Source organism: Podarcis tiliguerta (assembly GCF_965153285.1).
Source record: "Podarcis tiliguerta genome assembly, chromosome: 3".
Classification (NCBI taxonomy): Eukaryota; Metazoa; Chordata; class Lepidosauria; order Squamata; family Lacertidae; genus Podarcis; species Podarcis tiliguerta.
The window spans coordinates 115,031,784-115,049,550 of record NC_139536.1 but is presented as its reverse complement, the minus strand read 5'-3'; the positions used below and the strand labels follow the sequence as shown (position 1 = coordinate 115,049,550).

General features: G+C 42.5%; 1 protein-coding gene across 2 annotated transcripts in view; it reads right to left on the bottom strand.

The window, feature by feature from the left end:
* Positions 1-17,767, bottom strand: part of PKHD1 (PKHD1 ciliary IPT domain containing fibrocystin/polyductin) — a 240,228-nt gene that overhangs the window by 104,640 nt on the left and 117,821 nt on the right. For both annotated transcript variants that reach the window (XM_083435262.1, XM_083435263.1), the window contains 7 exons: positions 16,044-16,251; positions 13,854-14,011; positions 11,729-11,923; positions 9,750-9,875; positions 8,915-9,048; positions 3,869-3,981; positions 1,292-1,397 (listed from right to left, as the gene is read on the bottom strand). In XM_083435262.1, coding sequence (XP_083291388.1) covers positions 1,292-1,397; positions 3,869-3,981; positions 8,915-9,048; positions 9,750-9,875; positions 11,729-11,923; positions 13,854-14,011; positions 16,044-16,251 — 1,040 coding nt within the window. The remainder of the gene's footprint in view (positions 1-1,291; positions 1,398-3,868; positions 3,982-8,914; positions 9,049-9,749; positions 9,876-11,728; positions 11,924-13,853; positions 14,012-16,043; positions 16,252-17,767) is intronic.

Genomic DNA, 17,767 nt, shown 5'->3' with positions numbered 1-17,767 from the left:
AATGAATTATGGGTTGACATTCCACAATTTATGCTACAAGGGACACTTAACTATGATTATTTTTTCCAGTTTTTATTTATTTTAATTGTGAAATAGTTAAATCACAAAGTCTTCGTATTTACAAAATGAGACACAAAGATACATCCATTGGGTTAACATAATTTGTAAATTATTATTTAAATGGTAAAATTCGCATTATACTTAACTTCCATATGGCTCAATTTGTTTAATTTTTAAATTCCTGGGAACCAGCGACATCATCATAAAGTCCATAGCCCTGGTGGAGGGATTAAATTGCACTGCCACCTAGCTATGATGATGATGTTCCATCTCTGAGCCATAATAAATACCGCCCAAGGTATGTGAAATGAGTATGAAGGAATGCCATGCTTCTACAGGTAGCTTCTACAGGGCTTTGGCTACAATCGTATTGTCCCAAAATAGCAACAGGTGTGATATAACAATCTTGAGCCCTTACTCAGCTGACACAGTAATTTACCCACCCTGCCTTCCTCCCCTTTTATCTTATTCATCATCTGCTTGATTAACAATGAGAAACAAACCAGAAGACTGGATTTTCAGTACTTCCATACAGGATCAAGACTGCAATAGCAGAGACATAAAATACATGCCCCCAATAGTTACCATAAAAAGGGGAAGTATATCTGTTTGTTTTTTTAATCAGCCCTGAGTGCTCACTGGAAGGACAGATCCTGAAGCTGAGGCTCCAAGACTTTGGCCACCTCATGAGAAGAGAAGACTTTCTGGAAAAGACCCTGATGTTGGGAAAGATGGAGGGCACAAGGAGAAGGGGACGACAGAGGACGAGATGGTTGGATAGTGTTTTCGAGGTTACCAGCATGAGTCTGACCAAACTGCGGGAGGCAGTGGAAGACAGAAGTGCCTGGCGTGCTCTGGTCCATGGGGTCACGAAGAGTCGGACACGACTAAATGACTAAACAACAAATATCTGGTTTTGAACTTTGTTTTTTGTTCTATTTTGACATAGTTCTCCTCAGTTTATTATCATTTATTGTTATGCATGTAAACAATGAAAATTATTGATAAATTGTTGCACAACAAAGTTACAGTAGTTGGAGCCAATGAATATTATGGTATATGTTGCAACTCTGACTCCCAGTAGCCCCAGCCAGCATGCTCAATGGACAAGGTCTCAAGGATGATGAAGTTCTTGTCCCAAACATGTCAAGGGCACCAGGGAAACTACCCCATTGCTAAAGTGTTTCAGAAGACTTGGTGGTGGGGAAGCAAAAAATTATGGTTATCCTACCTTAACTCCACCTTCACATTGCCAGGCTGTGAAGGTTTCAAATGTAACAGGCAATGTGGTGTTTACTCTTTGAGGATGATATTCTGGGTATATCAGGAGTCCAAAGCTGTTGAAATTGAAATAGATGACAATGGTTTTATAACAAAACATTGAGATGGGAAAATGTGTAGATATAGGAAGGATAGGAGAGAACCCAGTTTGCATTTAAAGACAAATATACATACTGTAACTCACACTTCCCAAAACAATAGGTAAACTGAAACACAACCATCCTTCAAAAATTGAAGTTCTCTGAATTGTGCAATGTGGTCCTCATGCCAAGCAATCTGTACAAAAATGCATATGGTGGAGCATAGAAATGCATATATAGTACATCCACATCTTGTACGTAATTAATTGCACAATTTCAACCTGATGCAATTGAAAGCTCACCAGTTAAAATAGTGCAAACTGGATGCACAAAAGGCAGAAAGCTTAAATGTTCTTTTTGCACCAGTTTTCTCAGCACACAAAGAGCCTGCCTGCCACCGTGCTTAGTGGGCTCTGAGGTGCTCTCACAAGATCTCACAAGAACCCGGACAGCCCTGTGAAATCTCACAACAGCAGCCCAGAACCCACACACCAAGCGGGAGGGACTTGCTCCATAAGCAAAAAAGGGAGTGCAACAGCCTTGCTTGTTGGGTAAGATCCACTCAGTGCGCCAGCTCCAGAAGGTATTTGTGCCGAGGCAGTTGGAGCATATGCTTTTTTGGAAGTATGCTCCCACCATCCCCAAAATATAACTTCTGCACAAGATATGACTGAGGAAGCGAGCCAAAGAGGAAGTCCTCTGGCTCACTCCTCCGTTTAAACGGCCCCAGCCATGCCCACCCCCCCGGCCAGCGGGTTGGCTGGCCGGGCTGTGACGTGGCCGAGATACCCCAGGCAATGGGGGACAGAGTCCCCCGCCCCTGGTGGGCAGTGGGTGGCCACAAGGTCCACCGCAACTCCTTCCCACTGGGAAGTGGAGCAGATTTGCACAGTATTAGTGAAAATAACTTTTAAAAATGCATTATATCATGGGAAATGGCTATGCAATCTTTTTAATGAAATATTGCATATAAACATGTGCATTTGAAGAAAGGAACCAATCCGGGCTCTTGGCAGCTGGAATACCAATTTTTTGCAAGTTTAAAAGACAAATATATTTTCCAGGAACACAATCTAATTGACTGTGGATTCTGAATTTGTCTGATGATCTGATCAGTCATGATCTGCCTGAATTTAATCAAGTGAACTCACTTTGGAATTCAAGTTTCTTCCTAAATGTACATGTTCTTTATACTGAGAAGAAAATATGATTCCAGCTCACAGCATATATTCATAGGCAAATATTACTGAATCAGCTGTTGTTATAAAACACACACTGTAACGAAAACTGCAAGTCAGAGCCAGGGATTTTTATACTGACGTACTTTGAGGATGGAAACATCAGTAGAGGTACCTGACTCCACAGGAATTAAATTATAGTAATTACTAAGCACATACAAAGGAAAATAGAAAAAGCAGTGGGTAATCAGGAAACTGAATAGTAAACCAGGCATAAACAAAAACACCCTGTTCAAAAATCTGTGTGATCATTCCCCTTTTTTTTGCAGATTATTAAACAAATGTACTTAACTGTCAGAATGGGTGGAGTACTTCTAATACAATTACTAACAGTCAATTTATAAGCCACACAATGTGTGTATATATAAACTGGGGGTCATATTGAACTAGAATATGCAGGGTTCTACATTTCAAACATGAATTTTCCCAAAAAGCACACCTAAGACTGACTTAAAAAGGTAAAGGACCCTGACAGTTAAGTCTGGTCGCAGCGACTCTGGGTTTGCAGCGCTCATCTCGCTTTACAGGCCAAGGGAGCCGGTGTTTGTCCGCAGACAGTTTTTCCAGGTCATGTGGCCAGCATGACTGGCGAACCAGAGCAGTGCATGGAAACGCCGTTTACCTTCCTGCCAGAGTGGTACCTATTTAACTACTTGCACTTTTTGGCGTGCTTTTGAACTGCTAGGTTGGCAAGAGCTGGGACAGGAGCTCACCCCGTCACGGGGATTCAAACCGCCGACCTTCTGATCGGCAAGCCCACGAGGCTCTGTGGTTTAGACCACAGCGCCACCTGTGTCCCTGTAACTGACTTGGAATGTACCAAATACTGAAGCTTATATGCAGATTCTACATCTCTGCAATGAAATTCAACAGTTGTTTACTAGATGAAAATACTAGACAATAGCTTAGAACTGGGAAAGAAGAATATATGTAATTGTAATTGAAATGAACCCTATTTACAGTCTATGAGAAATGGACCATAGCATATCAGTATGTTTTTATCCTGCTGGGGAACAGACCCTATTAAACATCAGAGAAAGTATTAAACACTTCTCTCTCCCCCCCCTCTTATTGGCTATTGCAATCAGCATTTATGCAGCAGAGTGAGTGTGTGCTCACACACATGTGTGCACATGCTTGCATACGTGAGAGAATGACAGAGAGGAAGCAGGGGGAAATATTATCCAATCAAACTGAATGCAGAAGTACCTTGTGCAAGAATAGGCTCGATTCTTACTGAAGGACAGAACTGGAGCCTCTGATGGTCCTGAAGGAGAAAGGTGGAAAAAATAGCCATGTCCCGCAGCACACACTGTGTTACCCTGAGGAGGAGAACATGGTTATAGAACATCCATCTCAATGCAGTTAAGATCCCAGAATACTGGAAAAAGTTGTGACATTTTATCTTGACATGAACATCCATGTCAAGTTGGTTTGGAAATCCAGAGATTCAGACACCTCAGGATGAAAACTGAGAGACATAATTTTACTTCAGAAGGAGTCAGATATGGGGCTCCCTCCAGCCAGAAGCCTCCTCTGCCTCCATCAACTGACACAGAGCTGGAGGGGCCTCTCTAGGGTGCTTGACAGGGTTTGTCAAGAGTTTCCCGACATGCAGACAGCCTCTGTGTGGCACCACATATAGACAGAATAATGGCAGGTCCAACAGTAAAGGGGAGAAAACAAAAACAAACCACTGTCTGTTTGTTCCTTGCTTTCAAATGAATATCAGAGCAAAGCAGAAAAGTATTACTGGCTCAGTTAAAATATCCTGCATCTTTTCAAGCAGCTCTAACAGTTTTGCTGGTGCAGCCATGGTCTCATCCAGGCTTCCTCAAACTTGGCCCTCCAGATGTTTTGAGACTACAACTCCCATCATCCTTGACCACTGGTCCTGCTAGCTAGGGTTCAGGGGAGTTATAGGCCAAAAACATCTGGAGGGCCAAGTTTGAGGAAGCCTGGCTCTCATCTAAGACAGAGATGCGCAACTTCCAGCCTGCCAAGTCTCCTCATTTAGTGTGTGAGACTGTTTTGTGGAAACAAATTACACCTGACATTACACAGGGAAGGGTGAGCCTTTAAAGGACCAACAGGGAGTTTTACATGGGCTTCCAACTGCTCCTTTGCTAGAGAAAAGCAGCTGTGGAGTTGGAAGAGCCAGAGGATGCCAGGATAATTCACACCCACCCATTAGCTGGTGTGTGTTGCTCAAGGTGGGGCCTTTCCCTTCAGTGCAAACTGCTTTTGTCTTCCATTGCTGCTCTTCGAAGACAGCACTGGGGATGGAAAGGAGAAGACCAGGGAGGTTTAGAAGGCCTTTCCAGTACTTCTCCTGGGGGGGGGGGGCAAAGTGGGGAGGATGACTTCTAAACATGATTCTCTTAGTGATCACGCTGCTAGTCTCTTGACTTTTCAATTGCTACTGTGCTTTGTTTATTAATGGTAGTTATTGCTGGTTCTTTTTATTTTAATGTTTTAAATGTTTCATGTGACTGGGGTTGGGTTGGGGAGTGGCCTAAATATTAAAGGTTAAAGGACCCCTGACCATTAGGTCCAGTCGTGGCCAATTCTGGGGTTGCTTGCTCATCTCGCTTCATTGGCCGAGGAAGCTGGCGTCATGTGGCCAGCATGACTAAGCCGCTTCTGGCGAACCAGAGCAGCACACGGAAACGCCGTTTACCTTCCCGCCGGAGCGGTACCAATTTCTCTACTTGCACTTTGATGTGCTTTCGAACTGCTAGGTTGGCAGGAGCTGGGACCAAGCAACGGGAGCTCACCCTGTCACCGGGATTCGAACCGCTGACCTTCTGATCAGCAAGTCCTAGGCTCAGTGGTTTAACCCACAGCGCCACCTGCGTCCCTGCCTAAATATTACACCTAAGTAAATAAATAAGTGGGGCAACTTTTTAAACTGTATTGTGACCATTATGATACGTGTGCCATCATACCAGGGAAGAAAATGATTTATGCAAATGAATGGAAAACTGCAGAACAGCTGATTACATGCACCAATTCTTTAAAATCCCTTATAAATGATCAGGTAGCTGAAAACACTAGACATGCACAATGTTCACAAGACGTACAGGTACTAAAACAAACAAACAAACAAACATTTTCTCTCTAAAGTATATAGGTAATATTATGGCTCTCCCCATTCCTGCAATTCTAGGATTTCATACTTGTTGAATGGCCAGCAACCAACATTCCTGACACTGAGAAAAGTGGCAAAGGCTGCATGCTCAGCAGGGCCAGATCAAACACAGAAGACTGGGTGTGATTCAACACATGTCTGCCACCACGAATGGAGCTCCTCCACAGGAAAACAAAGGGCAGCTTACAGTTCCTGGAAAAGAGACCTACCTTCATTACTTTCTTGCCTCTGTAAAGTGCCCGGCATATTGGTGGCATTATTAAAATCAGTATGATAAATAATAACAATAAACCCTGCCATTTGGTGGGTTTCTCACTAGTTAAAGGAATTCTCTGCAAATTTATACATTTTGAAGAAAACTTTCACTACAAAATCAGGATTAAAAAAAACAAAAAACCCTGGATACAGAGAATTAGAGTCAGGAGAATCTAAAAGAGAATTAACCAGAGTTGCAAAGAGTGAATTTTCTGCCCAGACCTTCAACACCATAAAATCATAGTGGAAATTTGGTCCAGATGTGCAGTGGCCAAAAGGTGGCCGCTTGTGTCACTGGAAGTGTTTGTGAGGTGGATATTTGTCCACAGGGATTGGAAGCCAGACCACCAACTCGCATCCCAGAGGTCACTGGAGAGCTTTAAGAAGGTAATGACTGTTCATTTCTTGTGACCCAGATCAAAGAAGAGCCAGTGACCTAGAAGAGAGAGGCTCCGTATCCCGTTTCCAGTCTCGTGACCTATACAATTTTCCCACTGTCCTGGTGTCTGACATTTGTCACAAGGGTCACAAAGCAAAGAGACAAGAGGAGTGCCGGAAGCACAAGCTTAGGCACCTTTTTGGAAACGCAGCTTTTCAGACCACACTGCCCACAGCACGGTTAAGGCAGAGCTTCAGTAGTCAACTCACATTATAGTTCAGTGACTATTTTACCTACGACTCCAGTAGTGCATTCTACAGATGATTTGTGAGGGCGAGAGTCCAGCGTATTTATGCAGACAGTTGGTAGCTTGACAGCAGCAGTCTCGGCGAAGCAGAGAATTTTCTGCAGAAATAAATTATTTGGGGCACTGTATCCTATAGATCTCTCTGCAGCTAAATTCCCAGAGAGAAAGTGGTTTATTTCCGTGAGTATCTGATAGCAATTGAATACAGCCATATGACCTTTTAAGCGATTAAGACACCACATGTGGATATTGAACATATTTTGGTAATGCTGAGTTTAAATCCAAGCTCGTCTCTCTACTTGCTTCCTTATCTTCTCCCTAATGGCAGATTTTAAGAAGCTTGAAACAACAAGCCAGCATCAATGCAAACTCTTTATTCAATGTCCACCATCATCAAGCCAAGTCATTCCTTAGCATGGTTGTGGGGGACACCTTCTTAGGTGGTCTGACAAAGTAAAATGCAGTGGATCAAACAGCCACCGTAATCTGGCTCACATGTTACAGCCTAATTCTCACAAAAAGCAGAGAAGCTCCCATGAAAAAACATGGAAACCCACAGATAACTATCATAAGCAGAGAGAAGACTAGGCTAGAACACTCACAGCTATTTTTCTATATGTGGGGAATTTTATGTATGGAGCAGCACTTAGTCATGTGTGTCTCTGACTACAGGCTGAAGCAAAGTGCTCCAAACATAACTCAACTACTTCATCAGTGGTTTGTGAGAATTAAGCCTCACATTGTGCATGTAGTCACATATTCTGAGACATCATCCCAAGTACCAATACAGTGGTACCTCGGGTTACAGACGCTTCAGGTTACAGACGCTTCCGCTTACAGACTCCGCTAACCCAGAAATAGTACCTCCGGTTAAGAACTTTGCTTCAGGATGAGAACAGAAATCATGCTCCGGCGGCGTGGCAGCAGCAGGAGGCCCCATTAGCTAAAGTGGTGCTTCAGGTTAAGAACGGTTTCAGGTTAAGAACGGACCTCCAGAACAAATTAAGTTCTTAACCCAAGGTACCACTGTATAAGCATTGTTATGCAAGTCATAACAGTTGACTTGCATAAAAATATTTACATTAGTACTTAGAATTATGTGAATTGCCCCTCCCTCTCTCAACATCCAAAACAGGAGGGAAAACTATGGTTATTTAATAAATGAGCATATATCACTCATATGCACTCCCAGTGCTGGTGGTGTGGGGAGCAGGAGGAGCAACAAACAGGCCTAATCCTGTTTAATCACCACTCCACCATGAAAAAAGCAGCTTGAATGGTGCGGGAAAGCAGGAGGGATTTCCTCACCTCTCTCTCATAGCTCAAGAACTCAGGGGTCACCTTGTGTGTTGCACTAGGACTGGAGAGAACCCAGCTCAGGTTTTGGTTTTGCCCTGAAATTCACTGAGTGATCTTGAGCCAGCCACTCACTCCCACCCTAACCTACCTCTCAGGACTGTTGTGAAGATAAAATGGAGATGGAGAAACATGCATGCCACCTTAAACGCCTGGGAGGAATAGAGGGGTACAAATCACCGTCATCAGACAAAAGAAAGTACTCCTTTTCATACAGCACAATTAGACAAATTTATAACGTGGGTGGCACTGTGGTCTAAACCACTGAGCCTCCTGGGCTTGCTGATCGGAAGGTCGGCGGTTCGAATCCCCGCGACGGGGTGAGCTCCCATTGCTCGGTCCCTGTTCCTGCCAACCTAGCAGTTTGAAAGCACATCAAAGTGCAAGTAGATAAATAGGTACCACTTGGTCAGGAAGGTAAGCGGCGGTTCTGTGCGCTGCTCTGGCTTTGCCAGAAGCGGCTTAGTCATGCTGGCCACATGACCCGGAAAACCTGTCTGCGGACAAACGTCGGCTCCCTCAGCCTGTAAAGCGAGATGAGTGCCGCAACCCCAGAGTCGTCCACGATTGGACTTAACGGTCAGGGGTCCCTTTACCTTTAACTTTTATAGAGGTTGGTCTATCCATTGCTATTAGTCATGATGGCTATTGGGGTGCCACAATGGCAGAGGGGCTATTGCTTTCACACCGTGCTTGTGGACTTCCCAGGGGTATCTGTTTGACAACAAACAGAATCTAAAGGAAGAGGGGAACCTTGTGAAAACACTGTCACTTATCTTGGTGCTCTGTGACATCCTTACATCTCACCTCTATCAAATCATCAGGAGCCTGGATGTAGAATCCAGCAGGTGACAAGGTTTCAACACTGGAAAGCCCATCAGTTCCAGAAAGCCCAATAATCATATTGTGCCTGTATAGGTTGTTTTGATCCAGCGAATCTCCTAAAAACAAACGAAGATAACACATTAACAAGCTGCCACCGAGGCAAGGCATGCAATGGTCACAGAATATATACCTTGAGATGTTCATTAGTTGGTTCCTGCTCAGTAACCCAGAGCTAAATGGCAAATCAGAGACACTTTGCTTACTGTTTCAAAGGCATGATTAAGAAATGGGACACAACTTGTGGACAAAGCAGCAAAAGGCTGCTAGGGGACAAAAACGATGGAGATGGTCCAGAGAATCCCTCATTTTGTTTAGATGGAGACTAGATTACGGTTCTGTAATAAAAATGAAATCCATTTTGTTTGCAGCATTTTGACTTGTATTGCAAAGATCAAGATCTCCCTCAAGTGCTTGTAAACCAAAGAGACAAATAAGTAGGAATTACAAAATCCATAGAACTGTATCAGGTTCTGTAGGTCAAAAAATCGGCACCATATATATTACTTCAATTTTTCAATTCTTAGAATAGTTTTGCTGCTTTTATTTAACTGACATTTTCTGGTTTTATATAAAATGTCTGTTTTTCATCTTAAGAGGAAATTGAAAGTTTCTGAAACAAAGCAATAAAATGAAAGGAGTAAGATGTCAAGTAAAAAGTATGGAATTTTTAAAGAAAAAATATAGTTTTGAGGAAAATGAATCTTCTTGAAAATTTCTACTAATATTTCATAACACAAATTTATTTTGTATAACTTACCCACTCTAACTCCATGGCCCATAATGTTGTAAAAAATGTTATTTTCCACCCTGAAATCTGACACCCCATGCAGGCTAATTCCACGAGCAAAAGAATCTAATATGGCACAGTTTCGAAAATAAGAATCTAGAAGAAGAAGAAGAATTATATAAAGCAGTAGAATTAGATAGAAGTAGAATTTCATGCTGCATCTTCATTTCTATTTATTTTCACTTAAAATATTTTTATCCTGTCTTTCAATCATATTTCATAAGACAGCTTGCATCATATTTAAAAATAATATATAAATATATAATCGAAAGTGCAGTGTAACAAATCAAAGCAAACAGGGATTAAAAAAGCAACTGGAGCTAAAAGCCCGTTCCCCACTAAAACCTAGGGAAAGAACAGGGGTTTTATCCTATGCATGCTTACTTGAGGGTAAGTCCCAGTAAACTAAACATGCTTAGATTGTTCTGTTATTTGGCATCTTGCCATATGAGGTATCTGATAATTCCGTCTTATGTCCTTGTGTTTATTAATTTTATATCATTTTTGTTTTGTTTTTTATATTGCTCATTGCTCAGAAATTTAAAAATTTAAGCAGTCTACACGTTTTCTAAATAAAGGCCATCAGAACATGCATTGAGTGGTCCTGAGCGTGCAACAAAAAGATGACACCACCAGGGAGACTAGAACCTTGGTTCTGAGCATGTGAGTTATTAAAGTCCGTCCTCCAAATAAGATCATAACAATTGGGCTGATGCCTATGGGACCAGGTGGCTCTTGGTTCTAAGCTATTGAGGGCTTTTTAGGACAAGACCAGCAGTTTGAATAGTGCCTGGGAACACATCAAATGCCAGTGAAACCCTAAAAACTGAAAACATACATTCTTTCTTATAAGTAACAGTCAGCAGCCTTTCAGCTTTATACCAAATGAAATGAAGTTTCCACATAGTCTTCATGGACAACTCCTCATTTAGATCATGGCTGTAATCTAACCTGGATGCCACCAGGGCATAGATAACTACAACCTGATCACATTTTTCCCTAGGAGATATGCTGCAGTTGGCATACCTACCAAGTTAAAGTGCCAACTGGGCATTTGGGAAGCAAACAGTCTATCTGCATCTAAATGCAGATCAACCACAAGCTGTGGTCCTGATCCCTTATCCCTGTCTGTCTTGTGAATGCCATCCTACAGGGTAACCAAGAAATGTTCTGGTCTTGCTCCCCCAAAGAATCTGGAAGCCAACTGAAATATTTCTAGATAACCAACTTCATCCAGAGATATTTAAAGTTGACCACCCAGCACCTGCTGAAGCATCATGGTGACATCACCCCAGAAAAGGACATTTTGGACTGACCAATGGTTACCAAAAATCTCCTTTTATTAGTCCAGAAAAAGTGACACCTCCAAAAAATTTCTGGGTGTTATTGTCTGACTGAAATAAAGGTCTACTCAGTTGAACATGAAAGAACAGCTAATAAGCTCCACTCCTAGTTTTGAGTTTTTAGCAATGTCTTAATAATAATAATAATAACAATAATTTATCATTTGTACCCCACCCATCTGGCTGGGTTTCCCCAGCCACTCTGGGCGGCTTCCAACAAAGATTAAAAATACATTAAAATGTAACCCATTCAAAACTTCCCAGAACAGGGCTGCCTTCAGATGTCTTCTAAATGTTAGGTAGTTGTTTATCTCTTTGACATCTGATGGGAGGGCGTTCCACAGGGCGGGTGCCACTACCGAGAAGGCCCTCTGCCTGGACCCGCAGAAGGCCCTCGGCGCTGGACCTCAGTGTCCGGGCAGAATGATGGGGGTGGAGATGCTCCTTCAGGTATACTTGGCCAAGGCCATTTAGGGCTTTAAAGGTCAATACCAACACTTTGAATTGTGCTCGGAAACAAGACTTACGATGGAACTCAGTTAAGGCCAACAACCGTTTGTTTTTTAAAAGGCTGCTAAGATACAAAATATAATAATTTTTGCTCACTAGTCATGTGGGCATTTCCAGCAATGGTCAGTGCACTGAGATGCTTCTGGAAAGCTTGGCCTACATTCCGGAACTGTACACCGTCTAAACGAAGCTGAGTCTCTTCACCACTGTAGGCCAGCACAATGACAACAGCCCCCATATCCCGCGATCCAAGTTTCCTCTCACTTTTCTTGTAGAAACAGTCTGAGATGTCTGAAAAGCAATGATGAAGGTATATAGCATGCGGGGCAAATGTTTAAAAAGCATGAGGCATCTTCACAACCTTCCATCAAATTACAAAAAAAGAGATGTAAGCATGAGACGTTAAATACTTTAGGTTTATGACATGCTCCACTCACTGGGGGTGAGGTAGGTGAAACTTACTCAGGCTGGTGGCACAATGTTTGTTCGTTAGAGTGCTCACATGATCACCATTCACACAAAAAATCATAAATGTGCAAAGCAAATAATAACATCTATTCTTCTACTAGTGCTGCTCAAGAAGAATTTCAGTGACAAATAATTAACAAAATTGTTTCTGAAATGTTCAGGATACCCCAAATGTGACTAACAAGAAAGGATGGAGTTGGGAAGTTTGTTTGGTTTGCATTCTAAAATGAACCAACTTAATTCACTGGTGCTAGGGATGGAAGAAAAATTCACATTTAAAGCCAAATCTATTAATTTGTACTTTCTGAAAGAGTGAGAACAAAAACACAGCCATCCTTCAATATTCATACTTATCCGAATTTTGTGAGGCAGGTCTCCAACAAATAATTACAAATATATTGGGGAAATGTTCATTAAAATGAATATATTAGTGAAAATACCACACAAAAATGCAATCATGCATTTTATTATGGTGAATTACTTGCAAAAATATGTGCATTAGTCAAAACTGCACGAAAAATGTGTTCGTTGGGAGAAATTTGCATTAAAATCTTCAAAATGTTTTTTTTAATCACAAATTGCTGCAGAAATGTAGAGTACTAAGTTTAAGACTGAAACAATGAAAAACTAAGAAAACCAAAATTTACATATCCTCCCATCCTCAGCTGGTCCCATACTAGTATGCAGACTGGAACACAGCTATCCGTCAGAATGGTTCCTCGTCATTGTGGGGGGAAATGTGACAAGTGGGATGCTCTGTCCTGGGCCCGTTGTTGTTCAACATCTTTATAAATGACTTGGATGGAGGAATTGAGGGGATGCTCATCAAATTTACAGATGACACCAAACTGGAGGGGTAGCTAATGCAGCAGAAAACAGAACCAAAATTCAAAATGACCTTAACAGATTGGAGAACTGGGCCCAGGCTAACAAAATGAATTTCAGTAGGGACAAGTTCTGCACTTAGGGGGAAAGAACCAGATGCACAAATATAGGGTGGGGGGCCCCTGTCTTAGTAGCAGTAAATGTGAAAAGGATCTAGGGGTTTTGGTGGACCACAAACTTAACATGAGTAAACAGTGTGATGCAGCAGCAGGAAGGCTAACATTATTCTAGGCTGCACCAACATTAAATAATTTTTAAAAATATACCCTGCCCATCAACAGAAGTATAGTGTCCAGAGCAAGGGAAGTAATAGTACCACTCTATTCTGCCTTGGTCAGACCACACTTGAAATACTGTGTTCAGTTCTGGGCATCACAATTTAAGAAGGATGTTAAGCTGGAACATGTGCAGAGGAGGGCAACCAAGATGATCAAGGGTCTGGAAATCAAGCCTTATGAGGGGCAGTTGAAGGAGCTGGGTATATTTAGCCTGGAAAAGAGGAGACTGAGAGGAGATAGGATAGCCATCTTCAAATATCTTAAGAGCTGTCACATGGAAGAGGGAACATGATTGTTTTCTCCTGTTCTGGAGGGTAGGATCAGAACCAATGGCTTCAAGGTACAAGAAAGGAGATTCTGATTCAACATTAGGAAGAACTTTCTGGCAATAAGAGCTGTTTGACAGTGGAACAGATTCCCATGAGAGGTGGTAAACTCTCCTTCCTTGGAGGTTGTTAAGCAAAGGTTGGATGGCCGTCTGTCAAGGCTTCCTGCACTGCAAGGCTTGGACGAGATGACCCTTGGGTCCCTTCCAATTCTGTGATTCTATTCATCTCTTTATGTTACCCTTAGAGTACCCTCTCTCTCACCTCCTGAAATATCTGCTTCTTTGCACTGCTGTTGGTGGGAAGCCCTTTCCGTGGTGACATTTCCATGGATGACCACACTCCGACTGATCAGGGCCACAAGAGCTCTGAAAACATGGTGCTCTCCAGACACCTGTCCTTCGGCAATACCATGAGGATACCTATAGGATAGATAGGAACAATCGTAGCCAGCTTAGATTTTTGTACCATAGATCTAGTCACAAACGAGAGCCAGAATTCAGTTGCCATCCATACCTTTTGACCTTTCATTATCTTCTGACGAGCTGTTTGCAATTGCCCCACCTCAACCCAAACCAAACAAGGAAAAAACTTGGTTTGTTTGATGATAAATTTGCCAACGTAATATTATTTGCCATGATAGTAAATTTGCCATGATAAATTATGCAATGATAAGTTTGCTTAAGACTTTAAAGATGCCACAAGACTCTTTGTTGGTTTTGGTTTCCAGAGACTACCCCTTTGGAAATAGGAGATGCGAGGTCTTTGGGGCTTGGAACACATGTTTAGCTCCAGTGCTGAGCCCTGGATTATGTGCTGCAACAATAAGAGTGGGATTTTCTGAGAATGCAAATAATAGTTTCCCTTCTTCTCCAATTGTACCCAGTCTACGCATATAACCATGCACATAAGTGGCCGCTTGAGTTGTGATGCAACCACATGAATGCAGCTTCACTGTACAAGTGCAAGGTTACAGTAATTTCTCCTATATCATTACAAGCAGTACTGTGCATATTAATAGTTCAGTCCTTAAAATGTTTATGAGAAGACCCATTGAATGCAATAAGGGTTAGGGCACAATCCAAATCTCCCCACCCTTCCACACCAGTAGGACTTTACAGAGCAGTGCATTTGCAACCCTGCTGGTGCACAGCAGCTAAAACAGATGGTTGGCGGGAAGGACACAGTTAAGATGGCTATGCACACTTATGCACCCAATGACCCCACACTGGGCCTCATGCAATGGCCGTGAGGTGGGCTTGAGAGATGTTTGGATCGCTCCTTAGTAAATGTCATGAGCCACATGGAAATGTCTTGACAAGGCTGGCCAGAGAAGGGCAGAGGAATGGCACAAGGGTGCCGAACTGGATTCTGGAGAAGAGCCCAGTGGTGTGGCAGGTGATGATCTAGAGGCAGTGTGGTGTAATGGTTAGCGTTTTGGACTATGACCTGGGAGACCAGGGTTCAAATCCCCACTCAGCCCTGAAACTCACTGGGTGACCTTGGGCCAGCCACCATCTCCTAGCCTACCTTATAGGGTTGTTGCGATGATGAAACTGGGAGAAGAAGAACCATGGACACCACTTTGAGTCTCTTGCAAGATAGAGGGGCTAGATAAATGTAACAGGTAGGCAGGCAGATAATGTTTGGGGTGGAGTGGGTTCTCAGAGAAGAGGCCCAGCTCAGGGACATCAGATAATCTGGCCACCACAGGAGAGCCACCCAACCTGCCTTCACTGCTGCCTCCTGTCAGGGAGGTGCTCCCTACCGCTGGGAAGGTAACATCCATGTGAGGCAGCCATGTCAACTCTGCCTCTGCCGCAAAGACTCAGCAGATCCAGCCTACTCATAGGAGTACCCTTTGGCTTGCCCAGTCCTGTGGCTTGGGGGAAAACAGTGTGAATGACTGTGCCACCTCGTTCTTCAAAAGGGAAGCTTTGGGGGGGATGTTAAGTGTTGGGACAACTTCTAAGCTTATGTGTGGCCATGTATCTTACAGCTCTGCTGTGACTTCTGAATCATGTAACCTGATCTATGTTTAAGCATAGTAGGGAATCCTGGAATAAAGCCAAGAAGAAGAAGAAGAAGAAGAAGAAGAAGAAGAAGAAGAAGAAGAAGAAGAAGAAGAAAGTCGAAAACCTGTGTACTCAGTCAACCAGTGGAAGCCTGACAGTAATTGTATTTAGGATTGCAGCCTAAAACATTTCTAACATAAGAAGAATAACCAAGAACAATTGTAATATTTAGAGAATTGAATCTGAATTAGAATATAGGGTAACTAAGTTTGTTCTGGTACAAACTTTCGTGTGCATGCATTCTTCTTCAGATACACTGAAGCAGAAGTCCAGTAGCACCTTAGAGACCAACTCAGTTTGTTCTTGGTATAAGCTTCATGTGCCTGCACTTCAGATACCAAGAGCTTTACATTAACATCAAGGTCTGCTGAAAAAATACCTGAGTGGAGATGAAACATAGAGTTCTGTGCCATTTACAGTCTTGACAGTCACGACTTCCTCTTGTTTCTGGGCACTTCTAGGCCCTCCTCCACATATAACAACTTCATCTCCAGGTTTCCAGTCCACATGATCCACCAGAACTAATTTTGTATCATTGGGACGTGCGGCTGATTTCAAGTGTGTGACTGTCACTTTAGGGACACAACCTACAACATAATGTGTAGAGACATAAAGAGAGACAAGGAGCACAAAGGTATTGTAGCTTGACATTTTCGTCATACAAACTAAGCATTCTGATCTCATCTCCCAACTATTTCAAACCTACAATTCAAGCAAAATCAGTAACAAACAACTATGCATGCTTGCGCTGTTGGAGCAACCTCATTGGTGATACATTGAATTCCTCCTAAAGCTTTTAACTGAATTTATGAATAATATGCCACAACGGTGGCAATGCTCAGAGAAATGAGTGAAGTCCCAGGTCCTTCTTCTCAAATTTTCCTTAAATGTTCTCTTCTTTCCCTTTCAGTAAAGCTAAAGCTAATGTATTAATATGAATCGTCTCATTAAATAATCATTCTCCCCTCTTCTGTGTTTGTTTTAAACTTAAGGCCAGTTAAAATACAAAGCAGCACACTCATTTTTCTTCCATGCACACTGAAATGATCATGTAGAACAAAACAAAGACGAAAACCCTCAAGCACTTGGAGGCCAGCAGAGAAGGGTGATGTGGAAACAGAGAAAGCAATGATCCATGCCGACAATGCAGTCGGTATTTTTGATGCAACTGTAATGCAAACAAAGGATTCTAAAAGTCCCCATGTGGGTGGAGGCGGTAGACTCTGTTTTGCATATCGATTACCGTATCAAGGTCAGTGTGAAGTATCTGAGAACCTTTCGGCAATACACTTTCAGGGAGCTTGTCATCTGCAAATTACTGTTTATACAACACCATCAAGATGCATGGCATTTTGTAAGAATTCCATAACCAAAAATTGAGGATCCTACATCCAATGAACTTACACATTTGGTGTTGACAATGTGGAAAGAAGAAAATGGCAAGGGGTGTGAGAAAACGCTGGACCATGCACTTAGGCTTGGTAGAAATCATAGAGCCATAGAGTTGGAAGAGATCCCAAGGGTCATCTAGCCCAGCCCCCTGCAACGAAGGGATCTCATGTTAAGGTGAGTTTTGAAGAGTTATAGGGCACCACATCTACATGGGAAGAAGTCCAGAGATGCTGGGCAACAAAAGAGTGCAGAAACATTTTTAAAAGTATGAGGCTGAGGATGGTGGAGTTGCAGGAGCAAAGATCACAGAAGATATTGAAATACAATGACATCTAGTACCATACACACAAGAGAGGAAAGGAAACCATTTATTGTAAGTAACGTTGTAGGCAAATTATAAGGTGACTTAAACCATGTGGAATTGTCAATGCCAGTACTTACTTTGAGCCAAGACAGTTAAATAGGCAAAGTTATGCACAGGCCATGCCAAAGGGAAAACCTAAAAGACAGACATCAGTCTGCATGTCTAAAATGCAATAAAGGGAAAAACACTGCGTTGACCCCACTTAGACAAGCCTTCTCAGACTGACTGATTTCCTGAAGTCTTGGACTACCCCCTACATCATCCAATGGCTGGGACTGATGGGAGTTAAGAGTTGGGAAAGCTGAGTGAAATGAAAAACAAATGATCAGTTCCTGCCATTAATACAA